Source organism: Giraffa tippelskirchi, chromosome 11, assembly GCF_054371585.1.
Source record: "Giraffa tippelskirchi isolate mGirTip1 chromosome 11, T2T-mGirTip1v1.2.pri, whole genome shotgun sequence".
Classification (NCBI taxonomy): domain Eukaryota; kingdom Metazoa; phylum Chordata; class Mammalia; order Artiodactyla; family Giraffidae; genus Giraffa; species Giraffa tippelskirchi.
The window spans coordinates 114,210,823-114,231,467 of NC_137285.1; the positions used below are offsets into that span (position 1 = coordinate 114,210,823).

The window sequence follows — 20,645 nt, forward strand, 5'->3', positions numbered from 1 at the left end:
CGGACTGCAGCCTACCAAGCTCCTCCGTCCATGGGATTTTCCAGGCAAGAGTATTGGAGTGGGGTGCCATTGCCTTCTCCGCTACTATCACTAACGCAATGCAAACATTTTATGTAAAACACCAAACAATGCGTTAAGGTATCCAAAGTAGAGCGTTCTTTGGGAATGCTGTGGTAGTTCATACACGGGATATTTGTTAACTCATGATGTCAAAAAACTGAAGGAAAAACACAGAGTAAGAGTTGCTGAAAAGGCATTCGATAAAACATTGCAGCTATTACTAATAAAAAAAATAAGTAAAATAGGAAGAGAAAGAATTTATCATAAAGACCATTTATAAAAACCAATAATAAATCCAATGTTAAAACATCAAAACTGTTTCTACTGATACCAGTAACCATATAAGGATACTCACCATCACTATTTCTTTTATTTCTTTTTACAACTGTGTTGGAAGTTTTAGCAAATGAAAAGAAGGTGAGAAAATAATAACAGTAATAATAATAAAAGTGGCAAGAATATTGGAAAAGAAGAGATAAAATAGTCTTCCTTTTTTGCTGCTAAGATAATATATCACAGGAAACCCAAGAATCTAGAGGGAAAAAACCACTAGAAATAAATGACAGAATATGGCAAGATGGCCAAATAGAATATAGATATGCAAAAAGTAGGAGCTTTCTTCTAATAATTAAACTCTAGAAGATGAAAATTGTATTAACAAATTTATATAATAGAGATATATTTAACAAGAAAGAGATGAATCTACACGTGAAAAGTGTAAAATCTTACTAAAATAGATAAAATCAGATGAAAATGCAAATAGATTCTTGATTAGAAAGATTTAATATCAAACTGCCCCTAAATAATATCTAAATCTAATGCAGTTACAATTGTTGCTGTTGTTATTTTTGTGTTAGTCACTCAGTCGTGCCCGACTCTTTGCGATCCCATGGACTGTAGCCCTCCAGGCTCCTCTGTCCATGGAACTCTTCAGGCAAGAATACTGGAGTGGGTTGTCATTCTCTTCTCCACGGGATCTTCCAGACCCAGGGATCGAACCTGGGTCTGCTGCACTGCAAGTAGATTCCTTAAAGTCTGGGCCACCAGGGAAGCCGGCCATTACAATTAGGTTGCTCAAATAAGACTTCTGTTTTTCTTTACATTTTTAAAATGATCTCATAACTTTGGAAGAATAAATGCTGGTAACCTGCCTAGAAAATGTGTGAAAAGAAAGAGCAGGGAGACTGATTCACCCTAGCAGATATCCGAAAATGCTACTGTTGTTGTTCAGTCACTATGTCGTGTCCGACTATTTGCGACCCCATGGAATGCAGCATGCCAGGCTTCCCTGTCTTTCACTATCTCCTGGAATTTGCTCAAACTTACGTCCATTGAGTTGGTGATACCATCCAACCATCTCATCCTTTGTTGTCCCCTTCTCTTCTTGCCCTCCATCTTCCCTGGTATCAGGGTCTTTTAAAATGAATTGAGTCTTTGCAACAGGTGACCAAAGAGTTGGAGCTTCAGCTTCAGCATCAGTCCTTCTGATGAATATTCAGGACTGATTTCCTTTAGAATTGACTGGTTTGATTTCCGTGGAATTCAAGGGATTCTCAAGAGTCTTCTCCAGCGCCACAATTTGGAAGCATCAATTCTTTGGCACTCAGCCTTCCTTATGGTCCAACTCTCACATCCATACATGACCACTGGAAAAACTACAGCTTTGACTAGATGGACTTTTCTCAGCAAAGTGATGTTTCTGCTTTTCAACATGCTCTCTAGGTTTCTCCTAGCTTTCCTTCCAAGAAGCAGGTGTCTTTTAATTTCATGGCTGCAGTTACCTTCCACAAGTGATTTCAGAGCCCAAGAAAATAAAATCTGTCACTGTTTCCACTTTTTCCCCTTCTATTTGCCATGAAGTGATGGGGACTGGATCCCATGATCTTAGTTTTGTGAATGTTGAATTTTAAGCCAGCTTTTCATTCTCTTCTTTTACTCTTATCAAGAGTCTCTTTAGTACCTCTTCACTTTCTGCCATTAGAGTGGTACCATCTGCATATCTGAGGTTGTTATTTCTCCTGGCAATCTTGATTCTGGCTTGTGAGTTATCCTGCCCAGCATTCCTCATGATGTACTCCATATGTAAGTTAAATAAGCAGGGTGACAATAAACAGCTTTGACATACTCCTTCCCAACTTTGAATCAGTCCTTTGTTTCATGTCTGGTTCTAATTGTTGCTTCTTGTCCTGCATACAAGTTTCTCAAGAGACAGGTAAGGTGGTCTGCTATCATCATCTCTTTAAGAATTTTCCACAGTTTGTTATGATCCACACAGCCTAAGGCTTTAGCGTGGTCAATGAAGCAGAGGTAAATGTTTTTTTGGAATTGCCTTGCTTTTTCTATGATTCAATGAATGTTGTCAATTTGATCTCTGGTTCCTCTGCCTTTTCTAAATTCAGCTTGTGCCTCTGGAAGTTCTCAGCTCACATATTGTTGAAGCTGAGCTTAAAGGATTTTGAGAATTACCCTGGTAGCGTGTGAAACTAGTGCAATTATACATCAGTTTGAATGTTCTTTGGCCTTGCCTTTCTTTGGGATTGGAATGAAAACTGACCTTTTCCAGTCCTGTGGCCACTACTGAGTTTTCCAAATTTGCTGGCATATTGAATGCAACAATTTAAAAGCATCATCTTTTAGGATCTGAAATAGTTCAGCTGGAATTCCATCACTTCCACTGTTTTGTTTGTAGTAATGCTTCCTAAGGCCCACTTGACTTCACATTCCAGGATGTCTGGCTCTAGGTGAGTGACCATACCCTCATGGTTGTCCGGGTCATTAAGATCTTTTTTGTATAGTTCTTCTGTGTATTCTCACCACCTCTTCTTAATCTCTTCTGATTCTGTTAGGTCCATACCATTTCTGTCCTTTATTATGCCCATCTTCATGAAGATGTTCCCTTGGTATCTCCAGTTTTCTTGAAGAGATCTCCAGTCTTTCCCATTATATTGTTTTCCTCTATTTCTTTGCACTGTTCACTTAAGAAGGCTTCCTTAATCTCTCCCTGCTATTCTCTGGAACTCTGCATTCAGTTGGGTATATCTTCCCCTTTCCCCTTTGACTTTTGCTTCTCTTCCTAGCTATTTGTAAGGCCTCCTTAGATAACCACTTTGCCTTCCTGCACTTCTTTCTCTTGAGGATGGTTTTTGTCACCTCTTGCTGTATAATGTTATGAACCTCCCTCCATAGTTCTTCAGGCACTCTGTCTCCCAGATCTAATCCCTTGAATCTGTTAGTCACACTGTATAATCATAAGAGATCTGATATAGGTCATACCTGAATGGTCTAGTGGTTTCCCCTACTTTCTTCAATTTAAGCCTGAATTTTACAATAAGAAGCTGATGATCTGAGCCACAGTCAGCTCCAGGTCTTGTTTTTGTTGAATGTACAGAGCTTTTCCATCTTCAGTTGCAAAGAATATAATCAATCTGTTTGCGGTATTCACCATCTGGTGATGTCCATGTATAGAGTCATCTCCTGTGTTGTTGGAAGAGGGTGTTTACTGTGACCAGTGCGTTCTCTTGGCAATACACTATTAGACTTTACCCTGTTTCATTTTATATTCCAAGGCCCAAATTGCCTGTTACTCCAGGTATCTCTTGACTTGCTGCTTTTGCATTCCAATCCTCTATTATGAAAAGGACATCTTTTTTGGGTGTTAGTTCTAGAAGGTCTTGTAGGTCTTCATAGAACTGGTCAACTTCAGCTTCTTCGGCATTAGTATTTGGGATTACTGTGATGCTGAATGGTTTGCCTTGGAAACAAATCAAGATAATTCTGTCGTTTTTGAGATTGCACCCAAGTACTGCATTTTGGACTCTTTTGTTGACTATGAGGGCTATTTCATTTCTTCTAAGGGATTCTTGCCCACAGTAGTAGATACAATGATCACCTGAATTAAATTCACCCATTCCCATCCATTTTAGTTCACTGATTCCTAAAATGTCGATGTTCACTCTTGCCATCTCCTGCTTAACCATGTCTTATTTACCTTGATTCATGGACCTAACATTCCAGGTTCCTATGGAATATTGTTTTTTACAGTATCTGACTTTACTTTCATCATCAAACACACCCACAGCTGAGCATCATTTCCACTTTGGCCCAGCCTCCTCATTCTCTCTGGAGCTATTTCTCTGCTCTTCCCCAGTAGTATATTGGACACTTACTGACCTGGAGGGCTCATCTTTCAGTGTTGTATCTTTTTGCCTTTTCATACTGTTCATGGGATTACCGAGGCAAGAATACTGAAGTTGTTTGCCATTCCCTTCTCCAGTGGACAACATTTTATCAGAACATGCTACAAAGCTACTGTAATCAAATCAACACAACATTGGGACATGTAGAGATAAATAGAGGGTGGAAAAGAACAGACTTCAGGAACAGCCCCCCAAGTATATGCTTTCTCCATGAAAATTCCTGGAATTTCATCATTCAAAGGCAACCAGCTACAGGTAAGCCCTGACAACTTGGCCATTTGGTAGCAAAGCCTAACACTAACCTTCCGTGTTCCCAACCACTGACAGGTACCTTTGCTTCTTCCTTCTCGGGGGAGATAGAGGTCATGTACCTCCAGGTCTCTCAGTCATGTCTCATTACACAGCCACCTTCTCACCTACCCTCTCCTTGGCGTGAGGAGCTTCCCATCTTTTTCCTCGGCTTCTCTGTCTGCGTCTCCCTTCCATTTACCCCAAGGCTGGCTGCTGCTCATTCTTTATTCTGTGCTCTTTCTATTTCCTCTCTGCAACTAGCTCTCCATTCCCATAGCTCTGATTATCTTTAATGCTTAGGATTCCCAAATGCTATTTTCAGTCTTTACCTGTCTCCAAAATCCTAGTCTGGCATCTATAATCATCCCTGACTATTTCCAGTTGAACATCTTATGTACTTATCTCTGCTGGAGACTGCACTGTCCTTCTAAGCATAAAACGTGTGATCTTCAACTCTTCCTCCTCTTTGATCTTTAATATCCAGTCAGTTTCTAAGTTCCATTCCCAATGTCTTCTCAGATCCCCTCTGCCACTCTTTTAGTAACACTCATAACACCTAAGCTCACGGCAACCATCTAGTCAACTCACCCACATCTTCCTCTACCAGCATTGTTCTTGTTCAATCCCTAAGTCGTGCCCAACTCTTTGCAACCCCATAGTCAGGCTTCCCTGTCCTTCACTATCTCCCAGAGTTTGCTCAGATTCATGTCCACTGAGTCCGTGATGCTATCTAACCATCTCATCCTCTGTCTTCCTCTTCTTCTTTCACCTTCAATCTTTCCCAGCATCAGGGTCTTTTCCAGTGAGTCAGCCCTTTGCATCAGGTAGCCAAAGTACTAGAGCTTACACTTCAGCATCAGTCCTTCCAATGAACATTCAGAGTTGATTTCCTTTAGGATTGACAGGTTTGATCTCCTTGACGTCTAAGGGACTCTCAAGAGTCTTTTCTAGCACCACAGTTTGAAAGCATCAGTTCTTTGGTGCTCAGCCTTCTTTATGGTCCAACTCTCACATCTGTACATGACTACCAGCATAACCCTCCATAACAACATTCTCAGGATGCCCATCCTGTGCTCAAGAAGCTATGAGGGTCTGCAGCATCCCAAATCCTCCTGTTCAGCCCAAAGTCTTGAAAAACATCTCCTCGTTCCCTCTCTCCACCCAATACATCCTTTCTCTCATGTCCCATGAGAGAAAGGATTTATTTCTGTGGCACAAAAGTCAGGGTGGGCTCCTGGACCTGAGAGGTCCCAGACACCTGTGAATAAAAGCCACTGTGAGCATGGATGAATTGGGTAGTGGGTAGAAGACACTGGAAAACACAACTCTGAATGAAATATCACCTGCAAACATTATTCACAAACAGCAACCCACCCCAGTAAAATGATCATCCATGTTTAGAAAGGGAAGGAAGTGTGAACTTTAAAAGCCATAAATAGGTTTTTGGTCCCAGTATGTATTGAAATAGATTTAAAACAATTATGATGAAGGGAGTGGAAATGGCAAAAGCAAAGATCAAACTCAAGGTGGCAGGGTTTTAGAAGTAAATGTGAAGTGGCTCAGTCGTGTCCGACTCTTTGCAACCCCATGGACTGTAGCCTACCAGGCTCCTCCATCCATGGGATTTTCCAGGCAAGAGTACTGGAGTGGGGTTGCCATTTCCTTCTCCAAGGGATCTTCCCGATCCAGGTATCGAATCTTGGTCTCTTGCATTGCAGGCAAACACTTTACCATCTGAGCCACCAGGGAAGCCACCTGGGTTTCAGAAGGCAGCTGCCAATTAGTTGAAGGCAGGATCTGTCTCCAACAGATTCCATTCAGCCCCCTTCCCTCCTCAAGGTCTCTTGCTGGACTGACCCGCTGGCAAGAGCAGGGCTAACTTCGGATGGCCAGGGAGGGTGGCATGGATTACCCCTGGCCTTCCTCCTTTCAGTTGCTTTCAAATCATTTTGCTTTCTTAAGTAATGGAGGGTGGGGAGTGGGAGAAGGCAGAGGAGAAGGAGAAGACACTTAAACAACAAAACCTCTCTGCCCCAGTTTAGATTTAAAGGAAGGCAACAGGCCACCCCAAATGAAGGTTCCAACATACCGAGGCCAACTTACCTCTACTTTTTCTACTACTTGCTTCCCAAAGGAGCAAACTTTGGTGGAACAGGTGACTGTCATATTTTCAGAACTCTCATACTGACTGGTTACGCCATAAAAAGCCCCAGCATCATCTTGAATATTGCAGTTTAAATCAGCCTGTAGGAAATGAAATGGAGGTGGGGGTTACTCTCTTACCACAGGAGTCACAGCAACAAGCAGTAACTATCAGGCGAAGACTTCCACCATGCTGGATGGAGGGCAGTGGAGGGCCAGGTGGCTCACAAGGGTGGTAAGTTCATGGTCAGCTAGAAATTTAAGTTCTACGGCCCAATGATTGTGTTTTGAAGAGAATGCTAGCTTGGGTAGTCTTCCCTTGAAATAATGACAAGCTGCATGTATCTATTTCATTTTTACTTTCTTGCATTCAGTATTTAATCTATTTATTGGTTCATTTTTGTCTGCACTGGGTCTTCGTTGTGGTGGCTTCTCTTGTTGTGTGGCGCATGGGCTTAGCTGCCCCGTGGCATGTGGAATCTTAATGGGCCAGGAAGGAACCATTTCTCCTGCATTGGCAGGTTGATTCTTAACCACTGGACCACCAGGGAAGTCCTGCATTTAGTATAGAATACTATATATCCTTGTAATAAAAGACTCACGAGGTCTCTGAAATATGTACAGAAAGCAGTATGTGAACTGGACTCATATTCACTAGCCCTTAGATATATTTAAAAGAATAGGAGAATCTGTAGCTGACTGGCCATTTGTTATATATGTAAAAACAGAAACTTTATTACTAATTATGTACCCAGAGGGGAAATGGTTCCTATTAAAGACTGACTTAGAAAGATGAAAAATAGTTAATACAAGGCCCCACTCATTTAACATATTCTTATGACTATTTGCTATGTGAGATTCATGCTAGGTACAAGACTACAAGTCAACATGAGAGAAATGTACAGAAAATAGCTTTAATTTAGATAGAAAGTAAGTACCATGTCAAAGGCACTCAGAATTTGGACCATGGAAACATTACTTTCAATTAAAGGTATTTACTTTCAGGATAGTTAAAATTTGAACATGCAGAGAAGGGCTGAGGGACTACTGCGCATGGAGCAGCCTGGAGTGCTTAATTTTAGCTATACCGCAAGGACGAAGGAGATGGGGAGGAAGGAGTTTGGAAATGCAGCAAAGTCCTGGGTTGGGGAGGGCTTAATGAGGGGTGTGAATTGTATGCTGTAGGAATTGGGGACCCCTTGAAAGTGTCGCCACCAGGCAATGAGGTGATCAGAGATGTGCTTCAAGAAGAGGTGTATCAGCGTGGTATAAACTCCACAGCAAAGGGAGGCTGGGAGGCTGCTGCAGCGGCTCCGTCACTGAGGGCAGGCCCCCTTCCCTCGAGCATCCACTGACCCTTTCCTGCACTCTGGGCATGGGTGTGGAGCTGGGGATCAACGAGTGAGCAAGAGATAGTCCCTGCGGTTGTGCAGCTGACAATTTAGGAGGGAGGACATTGCAACAGAAATAAGCGCTCCTGGGATGGGCACAGAGACATGAGAACAAACAGTGGGGAGGGAGCCCTTGCGGTCAGGGAAGCTTCAGATGATGATGCAGCTCAGATCCAAAGAGAGAAGAGCTGGTGTGGGCAGGTGGAGCATGCTGTAAGAGAGTGTGCACAAGGGTGAATGGCCAGAAACACGGCTGGAACACAGACAGCAAGGAGAGAGCGGGCCTGGAGAGGAAGGGGCAGGAGGGGGCTGGGGTCTCACACAGGATAGGGGCAGTAATAGTTTAGGATTGGATCTGCAACCCAGAGGGCACCTCTGATCACAACTTGGAGACACTAGAAGAGCGTGAACGCAGAAATGCAGCAGGAAGCAGGGTCAAATGAAGCACCTGGGCTGCAGAGAGAAAGAGCAGTGAATCTGACATAAACTGAAACTATATTTTGTGAGGTCCGGCACATTTCGACTCACTGATTGTTAATACCTTGACAGGCACTAACCACCATAAAGACCTGAGTCATCCTACATGTATTTTTAATAAGGATCTGCATTTCAACTTCCTTCTTAAATTGAGTATCAGGAAAATGTCCATTTCCTCAGGCAAAACTTGGGATATTCTGGCTTCAAATAAAAAGGACCATACACTTTATATTCCCTTTTCTTACGTGCCAAGAAATTCAAAGCTACATTAAGTGCTCTACTATAGTAATTAACTTATCCTAGGTACTTCTAACAGCTACTAACAACCAGTGTCCAACTCCTGTTACTGGATTTCTGCTTTTACTTGCACTGATACTTGTCCAGTTTTATGTTATCCATAAATTTATGTGCCCTCACATTTTGTTTTTTGAAATTTTAGGGGGCATAAAGTGCAAATAATTAAAAATCCCTAGGTATGCCTTTTTCTCACATGCCAAGGTAAGAAATGGAGCATTTGGCTCCATGAAAGAGCAGTCCAGTGGGAAACTAGAGGTCTCATCCTGAGAACTGTATCTGAGCTTCCCAAAGCTGGAGAGGGTCCTGGGACTACCAGGGCTCCAGCCTTCAGGGGAGAAAGGCACCAACATATCCCAGGCACACAGGAGCTCTGACACTGGGCTGTCATCCAGCCTTCCCAGGCAGGTGTCACCTGCCATGAACCAACAGCAAGTCTTCGAGAACTTCGAGCTGGTCCTGCCATCAGCTGAGAACACACACAGCTCGGAGAAACAGCTCAGGCGTTTTGCGGCAGTGGGATGACCAGTGATGTTCTTTGTGGGACTGATGCTCTTACTATTATGATGTACCTTGTACGAACAAGTTTTAGCTTAAAAAAAAAGAACACACAGCAACAACAACAAAGGTAAAAATATATATGTGGTATGTAAATTTAAAAAAATCAAACTGTAAAAAGGAGGTACATTTTATTTCTACCCTGTGCTTACCACTCTCCCTAGGTGACCAGTATTATCAGTTTTTTCAAGTATCCTCTTAGAGATATTTAGCATTTACATATTTAAGCATACACATTCCCTCTTTTATGCACAAACCATTGCATTCTTCTAAGCCTGGCTTTAAATCAATCAATCAATCAATCAGCAACTACTTTTTAGAACTCATCTAGTACTGATATAGGGCTTCCCTGGTAGATCAGTGGTGAAGAATCCACCTGGAATGCAGGAGACATGGGTTTGATCTCTGGGTTGGGAAGATCCCCTGAAGTAGGAAATGACAACCCAGTCCAGTATTCTTGCCTGGAAAATTCCATGGACAGAGGGGCCTGGCAGGCTATACAGTCCCTGGGGTTCCAAAGCACGAGTGAGCAACACATAGACATACATACACTGATATAGAATATCAGTTTTTTAAAAGAAAAGCCCTTTGAAAAATTGAACAGCCACACTTTTGGTGGCTGCATACTACTCCATTACACAGATGCACCATAATTTAACATATCCTCTATTGATGGACGTTTTGGATGCTTCCCAACAATGCAGTAACAGGTGGAGCAGGAAAGGTACATTAGAAATTATTTTGACTTTTTAAAATTTAATTTTTTTTCCGCTTCTTAGTTATTTTTGGCTGTGCTGGGTCTTTGTTGCTGCATGGGCTTTTCTCTAGTTTTGGCAAGCAGAGGCTACTCCCTAATTGCAGTTTGTGGGTTTCTCATTGTGGTGGCTTCTCTTGTTTCAGAGCATAGGCTCTAGGGTGCTTGGGCTTCAGAAGTTGCAGCTCCCAAGCTCTAGACTACAGGCTCAATAGTTGTGGCACATAGGCTCAGCTGCTCTCCAGCATGTGGGGTCTTCCCAGACCAGGGATCAAACCCATGTCTCCTGCATTGGCAGGCAGATTCTTTACCACTGAGCCACCAGGAAAGCCCCTACTTTGACTTTTGTTTTCATTCAATTTTAAAAAATTCCCAGCTTTGAAAATGAGAATTAATTGACCATAAATACATTGTTACCTAATATTGCAATTTAAATTCATCATTTTGATGTAATCAAGTTGTTGTGAAGGACTGATTAATAATCAAAAGCAGTCTGGTGTTTGTGGTGTAATGGGTGGAGTGTGGGAAGGAGCTGGAGAAATTAGCAATGGGTGGGGGAGTCAACAGGAGAGCACAAGGAACTACCAACCTCAACTTGCATCAGTGATTTAATCAGGAGGAGGTTTCTTAAGAATTGCACCTCAACTCCCCAGGTACACTGTTTTCTTTTTTTTTTTTTTCAGTGCTCCATTTTTCACTTTATTCACTTCAGTGGCATTATCTTTTCATACAATTTTTAAGGGTTACTTTCCATTCACAGTTATTACAAAACCTTGGCTATATTCCCTGTGTTGTACAGTACATCCTTGAGCCTAACTTACACCCAGTAATTTGTACCTCCCATTCCTCCACCTCTATACTGCCCCTCCCCCCAACTGGTTACCACTAGTTTGTCCTGTGAGTTTGCTTCTTTTTTGTTATACCCACTAGTTTGTTCTATTTTTTAGGTTTCACATATAATTGATATCATACAGTATTTATCTTTTTCTGTCTGACTTATTTCACTTGGTATAACGCACTGGCCTTTACTTTTGACAAGTGAAAGATTTACAATGTAAACAAACTACTACTACTACTAAGTCGCTTCAGTTGTGTCCGACTCTGTGCGACCCCATAGACAGCAGCCCACCAGGCTCCGCCGTCCCTGGGATTCTCCAGGCAAGAACACTGGAGTGGGTTGCCATTTCCTTCTCCAGTGCATGAAAGGGAAAAGTGAAAGTGAAGTCCCTCAGTCGTGTCCGACTCTTAGCGACCCCATGGACTGTAGCCTACCAGGCTCCTCCATCCATGGGATTTTCCAGGCAAGAGTACTGGAGTGGGGTGCCATTGCCTTCTCCGGTAAACAAACTAGGACTCTTAAAATCTAAAGCAAGCATAGAAATAAACACACAAAATAATTCAACCATACATACAATTTCAAAATGTTACCCAAGTTTAGAATGGCATTCGCCATAAATTGATAGGAGCAAAAACTGCTGAAAATTTTCAGCTTTTATGTTTCCATCTCTACAAGTTCCCACACTTCAGTAATGCTGGTGCTGTAGCCACAATACACCTAGCATACTTGACAACTAAGAGTGGGTCATTTTTAAGACCTGTTTCCTTTATTTAACACAATTATCAAAATTATTTTAGTAATAATCATCAGTGTTTCACCATTTTTAGCTTTAAACACAAAAACTCTGTGGGAACAGAGAATGACAGAATTGAAGTAACTCTAGTTCTACTTTTTCACCTTCATAATTACTGTGCTCATTTCCAAATCATGGAAGCAGCAGCGCCGTGAGGACTGCAGCTCCAATGATTCCAAACTGTTAGAACTTACTCTAGAAATGAATATAAGAGTGAGTCTTTAATAACATGTGCTATTAAAGAATAAGTAATAAGATAGATAAGCAACATAAGTGTGTTAGTTTGAAGCATAAATATATATGTGTGTGTGTATATATACATATATGAAATAAAAACTCAAGACTAATTTTACCAATTGTTTAAGACTTAGGCTAACAAAGGACTTTTTTATTAGGAACACTTCATTGATAGCGTTGTTTAGAACCATAGGCATAAAGTGATAATACAAATGACAGCTGATTTTAGATGGTTCTGCCATATAAACTTCTCTACAACGAAACCCCTTAATGCCTACATCTGGGGCAGATAATTCCCACCCTCTCACCTTTGGTTCACCACTGTACCTTAGAATTCTGAAATTTAATTTAATTAGCTTTATTTGGGAATGGATGACCTGCAGGTATAATGACAGAAACTATCCAAAATGAAGGTATTCAAGAATTCACATTATGAAACTCTGCCATCAGAAACAATCTCAACAAACTACTATTTTAAAGTTGTCAGGGTTAACTTTTATACATGAAATTTAAGTGGAACATACATTCAGAAGTGTATAAATCACAAGTTTACAGATTGATTAATTTTTATAAAGTGAACACACCCATGTAACCAAGCACCCAGGTAAGGAAATAGAAAAGAAATCCCCTCATCCACACTCCATTCCAGTGTACATCAAATACTGCTCCCTTCCAGTGTACCTCAAACCCCCCGTCTCACAAGAGTAACGCTGATCCTTTAGTCTTGTCTGGTTTTTTGAATGTTACATGAATGGAATCACATACTGTTGATTCCTCTGTGTTTAGCTTCATTTCTGCAGCATTGCAGGGTGAGGGTCATCTATGCTGTGGTGTGTGTTTCATCCATTTTTGTCACTAGAATACTCTGCTAAATGGAAAACACCACCATCTATCCCTTCTACGGATGGATGTTTACAATGCTTCCAACCTGAACGTATTATGAAGAGCGCTACTCTGAATACTTAGGGATACGCTTTTCATGAACACATGCATGCATTCCTGTTAGGTGTTTCTAGGAGCAGAATTGCTGGTTATGAGATATATGTGCATTTTCAGCTTTCATTTAGGTAAGAGGAACAGATGGTTTTTGAATTATCTTGTTTTTTTAAAAAACAGCTTGAGAAAGCTTTATATATAATTATTAGCATATATTTAACAGGTTGCATTTAAAAGACTTCTCAACTAACAGTAAATAAGTAATGTTATTACCACTGCTTCTCAATTACTTTTGAACATGGAAAATAATTACACAGTCATCCAACCATATCACAGCTGTTCCTTGGGAATTTTCTAGGAGGTATTGATGGGAAAGATAATTATCTGTTAGCTGATAATATTACAATTATCCCAGAAAGAAATGTGGTCACTGAACTCCCACAGAGCAAAGGTAATATCAAAGAAAGAATGCTAGCATGAAATCAACAACAGGGGAGGTGAGCTCTGTAATGAGTCTAGGATTCGTGCTGAGTTCATTATCCACCCTCTCCACTCCTTTTTCCCAACTGAAAACTCAAGACAAACCTACCCTACATAGTTTTGAAGGCAAGAAAATGAGAGAGAGAAAAAAAATGTGCTGTTTCCAGACATACAAACTATTTTTGTCAAATCGGCTCCTATCTGAAATCAGGATATTTTCTAAAAGCAAATAAATACAAAAGTCCAAGAAACAACTAAAACCAGCAAACTTACCTTCCCAACAAATTCTAAATTCAAACCATATCCTGTCCTTAGGAGATGAGACAGCTGTTGGGGCACAGGGCAGGCTCTCCCAAAATGTGCCCCAATGGCATTTTGATTATTTTGGATTAAAGTTACTTAAGAAACAACCAATGACGAGGGACACGTGGACCCTCCCCTCTGTCTACCCAGAAGCAGGAAATAAGTCTCTCAGTGAAAGATGCCCTCCTTGCATCTGGAGGTGGAAGGAGACCCTTGCCACCAGCGATGGATAGTTTAGGGTGGAGAAGTCTGTATACACATCTTGTTACTTTTAAAATTTACTTCCCCAGGCCCAAACTCTGTTTAGATTTTCTCCAAACCTACGTTTCTTTGTCAATTCCTCATAAATTTATCATTTGTCTAAAAAGTATGACAGATGCCTGCTTTGGCCACTTCTTAGGTCCCATTTCTATGTGAACCTCAACACCATGAATTAAAAATTCATTTCTCTTTTCCTGTTAATTTGTCTTGTGTTGATATTATTTTCAGTTCAGTCATAAGAAGGGTAGCAGGGGAAGTTTCCTCATGCCTAACTGGTCATGGACCATGTTCTAAAAAAAACAAAATAAACCTTGCAAATGTGGCTGGAGGGGGCAAGTCCATGCAAACGGGCCCCTCTAAGGAATCTTCACCCATTTTGCCCTAGAACAAAAACCCTCCATATGAACTGGGTTCAGAGACCAGCTCTTTCTCCTACCACCCAATGCAGGAATCCTTCCTACAGTATCTTTTTTTTTTTTTTTTTCTTCCTACAGTATCTTGACTTACACTGTCTTCTGGCTAAATACCTTCAGATATGAGAAAATCATTAGTTAATAAAGTACTTACCATGTTCTGGGCAGACTTAAGTGTTAGAGAGTTGTATTAGACTTTTATTGCTGCTTTAACAAACAACCCCATATTTAGTGACTTAAAAACAACACCACTTTATGATTCTCTGCTTCTGTAGGTGGGATATCCAATATGTACCTCACCCGGCTGAGATCAAGGTTTTGGAGCTGTGTTCTTTTCTGGTGGCTCTACTCTGGGGAAAAGTGAGTCTTTGCCTCCTTCAGTTTCCACAGTCCTTGTCTCTCAGTCTCTTCCCTCCCATTTTAGAGGCCAGCAACACCAGGCTGAGTCCTCACATGGCCAGCTGTCAGCTCTCTAGACCTCATCTTTCACTTCCCTCTGCTACTCTTAAGGAAACTTGTGATTTCACTGGGCCCACTCACATAACCCAAGATACTTCCCCGTCTACTCTTAGCAATGCCCAACTCACTTTCCATGTGTTGGAATATGTACCCGAGCACCATGAGAAGAACTCGGACACAACACTGCCTACCACACCTGTTAAGTTGCCATCGGCTTCTCAGCAGCTTCCACCTAGAACTCTGCTTTCCGGAAGCATGCAGGCCTAAGAACAGTGCTGAAAGACAACCCTGCAATGCATTTCTCTTTTATTTCCCCCCTAATCTCACCTTTCCACACCCACTTCTCACCCACAAAGTTGTTCAGGTTCTATCAGCTTCCTAGGATCCAAGTTCCAGGCTTATTTTTAGTAAACTCCATGCTGATCTCCCTTCCACCTGATCCAGAGACTTGAGAATTCTGACTCTGTATCTGTCACCATCTTATGGCAGACACCTGACGGACAGTGGTCATCGTTCCTTTGCATCTCATTGTTCTCATCTCTAAACTCAGAGAAGACCTGCTTCCAAAGGCCACCATGGTGATGAGAAGAGAGATCGCACACGAAACTCATCTGTATGCTGAAACATGCCACATAAATGGCCATGCCTATCAACCCAATGGACTTCAACACTGACCAGCACAGAGATGAAGCAGAACCTCAAGTCACATCTCCAGAGTGGGACCCGAAGTAGACGGTGGCTCATAATCAACAAACAAGGTAAAAGCTTTCCCCCCAGAGTCAGTCTGAGTCCCTGTCCACACTTATCAAGTGAGCAGCACAAACATAGCAATGACTTTTTTCAAACAGAAAAATTGGTAGTTTTTCTGATTTGTGAGTTTATAACAAGCCTTAGGTTTTAGGCATAACTGCTCAAACAGGTACAAAATTACCATCTTTCCCACAAAGATATGATTAGAGATGTCATAAAATTCTGTCTGGAAGCAAAAAAAAAAAAGGCAATAATTAATAAACATCTGGGGAATGAATTAAAGACTTGGGGATCTATTTGTGGACAAGTCCGGGAAAACAGCAATGCCAAGCAGAGAAAGCAGACTGCACTAGATAGCAAGGAAACGAAAAAGTGAAACATCACATTTTCCCAAATCCTTCCCTAAATAATCCTCTCTCACACTTGTTACTTCTGCAGCTGAAACATGTAAGTTATCAGACAAGACTGCGGCTTGGTTTTTCCTCCATTACCTCTCATTCAGCAAGTGTATTTCTTCACATCTGTGTTCCACTGGTTCATGTTTTTTAAATTGAAAAAAAAAAAAGGCAATATTCTTCAAAGAATGATTCTTTCCATTTCATGGGTGAGAAAAATGAGATCTAACCCAGTTATGTTGGATCCATACAGCAGAGAGGGCTGGACCAGGGGGTCAACTCTGCAAAACCGCAGACTCCTGGAAAGCTAGTTTCAGGTGCCTGAAGGACAGGAAGTGAGCGTTAGGGTTGCAAGTGCAGAATGGAAGGGTGCAGCATTCGGCTGAGGACAACTCCTCTGTCACTAGCCTCTGAAAGAAAAGGCCTGCAGGAAAAAAGAGGAAACAGATCAGCCTGAAGGCAGGGGCGCAGGTTGGGGCAGTGGGTCAGGAAAGGAGCAGGCTGCAGACGGCTCCCTTCCCACCCGTCTCTCCCCCCGCCCCGCCCCCCGAGGGCCTGGAAGGGCTGGGCAGAATTACTTGGTTGCAAGAAAATGAAAACATCAAGAGGATTGTCCCTGACAAGAGACAGTATAATAGGCACTGATGGATGCAAGGAGACGCTGGTATTTTCAAACCACCACTTTGAACCTCTCCTCTTCATCCTCTTCGAGCAATGATCAAAGGACTAAGATTTCAAATTGTGAAGCAATTTTTTCCAATGGCAGCATCTGGCTCCTTGGCAGGAGGCGCTGGGAGCCAGGCCCTGTCGTGGGCGTCCATCCAGGCCTGCCACATGGTGAGGCTCGGCCGCGCTGGGCACCATGCGGGCCTTGCAGCTGCTCCCCCAGGCGCCAAAGGACAATCGTTCTGCCCTCTGCCATGAGCCGTCAGGCAGAAGTACTACTGAAGCAGCCTGGGCACGGGGTCTTGAGGTTGATGACTGCTCCCCAACCCTCTTGCCTGACTCAGTGGCTTTGGAGCTTGGGGTGTGGGAAGCTGGGAAAAATGAGGGACAACCCCCAGCAAGACTGGACTTGAGTTTGAGGGGAGTGAGAAAGCTGCCCAAAGAGAAGGGTGTCTTTGAGAGTGTTCACTTTGCCTGCTGCCCCTGCCCGACACAGGATGGCAGCTGTAGCTCTCCGGTCATAGCTGTTTTAAATAAGAATAATAGGCATAAACTCAGCCCCTGCTCTCCAAGTTACTTCCCACTGATTATGGCATATATTTACATCTACAAAATAGAAGATTTTAAAAGACAACTGCCAAGAGCCCCTTCATAGCGCAGATTGGCAACCCTATTTGAATTTCATCAACATTTAGTACTTCAAAGAATCTTAAAAGCTTGCTCTAATTACAATAGGCACTGTCTGAAAGACTGGCTGTTTGCATTGCAAATTCCTACAAATACTGGCATTCATTAAAAAAAAATTCAATTAATATCACCCATACAACTTCAGGTAACTGCCACTGGTGACTTCACACAGTAGCTGGGATGAAAGAGCCAAGGTCTCAACCCCTAGGACAAAGCAGTGGCACAGGCCAGTTGTCTCCAATGGAGGCAGTTAATGAGTCCTGGGCTCCCAGCTGAGCTGGCCCTCCACCCAGCACACTCATCAGGTGTGCGAACACTGACCAGAGACCACCCTTTCCAGACCAGAAAACAAGGCCTTTTTCTGGTCTGGAGTTTTTGTGCATGAAAAGTCTTACATAGAACAATGACAACAAATCGATCAACTAATTAACAAGTGTAGAACTGCCAAATAAAATATAGGCTGCCTAGTTAAATCTGATTTTTAGATAAACAACATACTTTTTCATAGGGATAGGGACATATCACTATGTCCCAAAGATGACATGGGACAGACACTGAAAAAGTATACACTGTTGACCCGAAATTCAAATCGAACTGGGTGGCTGGTGTTTTAACTTGCTACATCGGGTAACTCTTCCGACAATACACCTTTACCAAAGAGAATAAGAAAATTTGGGACTTTTGCTCAAATTTTCATTGCTGTAAGAAGACATGTCCAAAATATTTTTTGAGTGGGAAAAAAATGAAGCTGCTGAATAACACATGCAGCATAGCACTTTTTTTAGTAAAAAACAAATGGAGTATGTACAATGTTTGTGGAGTATGTACAATGTTAATGGAGTATGTACAATGTTAGTGGAGTATGTACAATGTTAATGGAGTACGTACAATGTTAGTGGAGTATGTACAATGTTAGTGGAGTATGTACAATGTTAGTGGAGTATGTACAATGTTAGTGGAGTATGTACAATGTTAGTGGAGTATGTACAATGTTTGTGGAGTATGTACAATGTTAGTGGAGTATGTACAATGTTTGTGGAGTATGTACAATGTTAGTGGAGTATGTACAATGTTAGTGGAGTATGTACAATGTTAGTGGAGTATGTACAATGTTAGTGGAGTATGTACAATGTTAGTGGAGTATGTACAATGTTAATGGAGTATGTACAATGTTTGTGGAGTATGTACAATGTTTGTGGATGCATATAAGAAGCCGAGAAAGACACAGGGATTGTGGGAAGATCACACTCTTCGTTCTGAAGTCTTTGGAACTGCTTGGAAAATTTAACAAGCTTCTCTTGCTTTTGTCATGTAGACAGTAAATTAGAATGCGGGTGGATGGGAGGGTAAGGTGTACCCTGAATCTCTACCCTCACAGGGAGAGGGAGTTTCGCATATCGCCAAGGGTCTATCAAGGTCCAAATGACTAAGATCGTTGAAGGGTTTATGACTATAACCAGATAATCAACTTATCCCCTGGAAAACTGGGTCTGGAAATAAGCAGACACACACCCTGATCCTGCCACTTCAGTTCTTTTCTTCTCAGGCTTTTCCCAGGGAGGGTTACAGAGTGAAGTCAGCTATGCCTCCATGAATGGGGTGAATGCTGGGTGGTACAGGTGGACCACACGTGTCTGCTTTCCCCCGGGCTCCTGGTTAGCAGCAGCTCTGGGGGGCATAGTGGCTTTGCATCTCAGCCTGTAACTGCAGCAGGGAGCAGAGCTAAACAGCCCCATGCAGCAAAGAATGGAAGGATCCCTGACCTTGGCTCTGTTGGCAACCACTGAGCCAAATGGTCCAGGATGGAAAGCAGGAGAGGAAGAGCTGTCAGATGGATTCTTCCACGAGGTTAAGGGAATTCCCAATTTAGATTCCGCCTAGATGTCCTGAAGAGTTCCAGGTTAAAAAAAGAAAAGTGTCCATAATGGGACTGAGGTGAAGAGCCTGTGGGAAAAGCACCGTCAGCTGCTGCTCCCGTCTTCCAGGCTGTCCTGTCCTGCCTTCTGTTCTCAGGGGATTCAGTTCAGTTCAGTCACTCAGTCGTGTCCGACTCTTTGTGACCCCATGAATTGCAGCATGCCAGGCCTCTCTGTCCATCACCAACTCCCGGAGTCTACCCAAACCCATGTCCATCGAGTCGGTGATGCCATCCAACCATCTCATCCTCTGTCGTCCCCTTCTCCTCCCGCCCCCAATCCTACCCAGCATTAGGGTCTTTTCCAATGAGTCAACCCTTCACATGAGGTGCCCAAAGTATTGGGGTTTCAGCTTCAACATCAGACCTTCCAATGAACACCCAGGATTGATCTCTTTTAGGATGGATTGATTGGATCTCCTTGCAGTCCAAGGGACTCTCAAGAGTCTTCTCCAACACCACAGTTCAAAAGCATCAATTCTTCGGCGCTCAGCTTTCTTCACCGTCCAACTCTCACATCCATACATGACCACTGGAAAAACCATAGCCTTGACTAGACGGACTTTTTTCGGCAAAGTAATGTCTCTGCTTTTAAATATGCTATCTAGGTTGGCCATAACCTTCCTTCCAAGGAGTAAGCGTCTTTTAATTTCATGGCTACAGTCACCATCAGCAGTGATTCTGGAGCCCAAAATTAAAGTCTGACACTGTTTCCACTGTTTCCCCATCTATTTCCCATGAAGTGATGGGACCAGATGCCATGATCTTAGTTTTCTGAATGTTGAGCTTTAAGCCAACTTTTTCACTCTTCTCTTTCACCTTCATCAAGAGGCTCTTTAGTTCTTCTTCACTTTCTGCCATAAGGGTGGTGTCATCCGCATATCTGAGGTTATTGATATTTCTCCCAGCAATCTTGATTCCAGCTTGTGTTTCTTCCAGCTCAGCGTTTCTCATGATGTACTCTGCATATAAGTTAAATAAGCAGGGTGACAATATACAGCCTTGACGGACTCCTTTTCCTATTTGGAACCAGTCTGTTGTTCCATGTCCAGTTCTAACTGTTGCTTCCTGACCTGCATACAGGTTTCTCAAGAGACAGGTCAGATGGTCTGGTATTCCCATCTCTTTCAGAATTTTCCACAGTTTATTGTGATCCACACAGTCAAAGGCTTTGGCATAGTCAATAAAGCAGAAGTAGATGTTTTTCTGGAACTCTCTTGTTTTTTCGATGATCCAGCGGATATTGGCAATTTGATCTCTGGTTCCTCTGCCTTTTCTAAAACCAGCTTGAACATCTGGAAGTTTACGGTTCACGTATTGCTGAAGCCTGGCTTGGAGAACTTTGAGCA

General features: G+C 42.3%; 1 protein-coding gene and 1 long non-coding RNA gene across 13 annotated transcripts in view; one reads left to right on the forward strand and one right to left on the reverse strand.

The window, feature by feature from the left end:
- LOC145526740 (uncharacterized) overlaps window positions 1–14,726 on the forward strand; it is a 38,868-nt gene extending 24,142 nt beyond the window's left edge. Inside the window, exons 3-4 of the long non-coding RNA XR_014069137.1 lie at window positions 9,891–10,492; window positions 11,465–14,726. This is a non-coding gene — a long non-coding RNA (uncharacterized LOC145526740). The remainder of the gene's footprint in view (window positions 1–9,890; window positions 10,493–11,464) is intronic.
- The window catches only part of TEAD1 (TEA domain transcription factor 1), a 267,595-nt gene that overhangs the window by 15,842 nt on the left and 231,108 nt on the right, over window positions 1–20,645 (reverse strand). For all 12 annotated transcript variants that reach the window (XM_081543108.1, XM_081543105.1, XM_081543102.1 and 9 more), the window contains one exon: window positions 6,651–6,791. In XM_081543108.1, coding sequence (XP_081399234.1) covers window positions 6,651–6,791 — 141 coding nt within the window. The remainder of the gene's footprint in view (window positions 1–6,650; window positions 6,792–20,645) is intronic.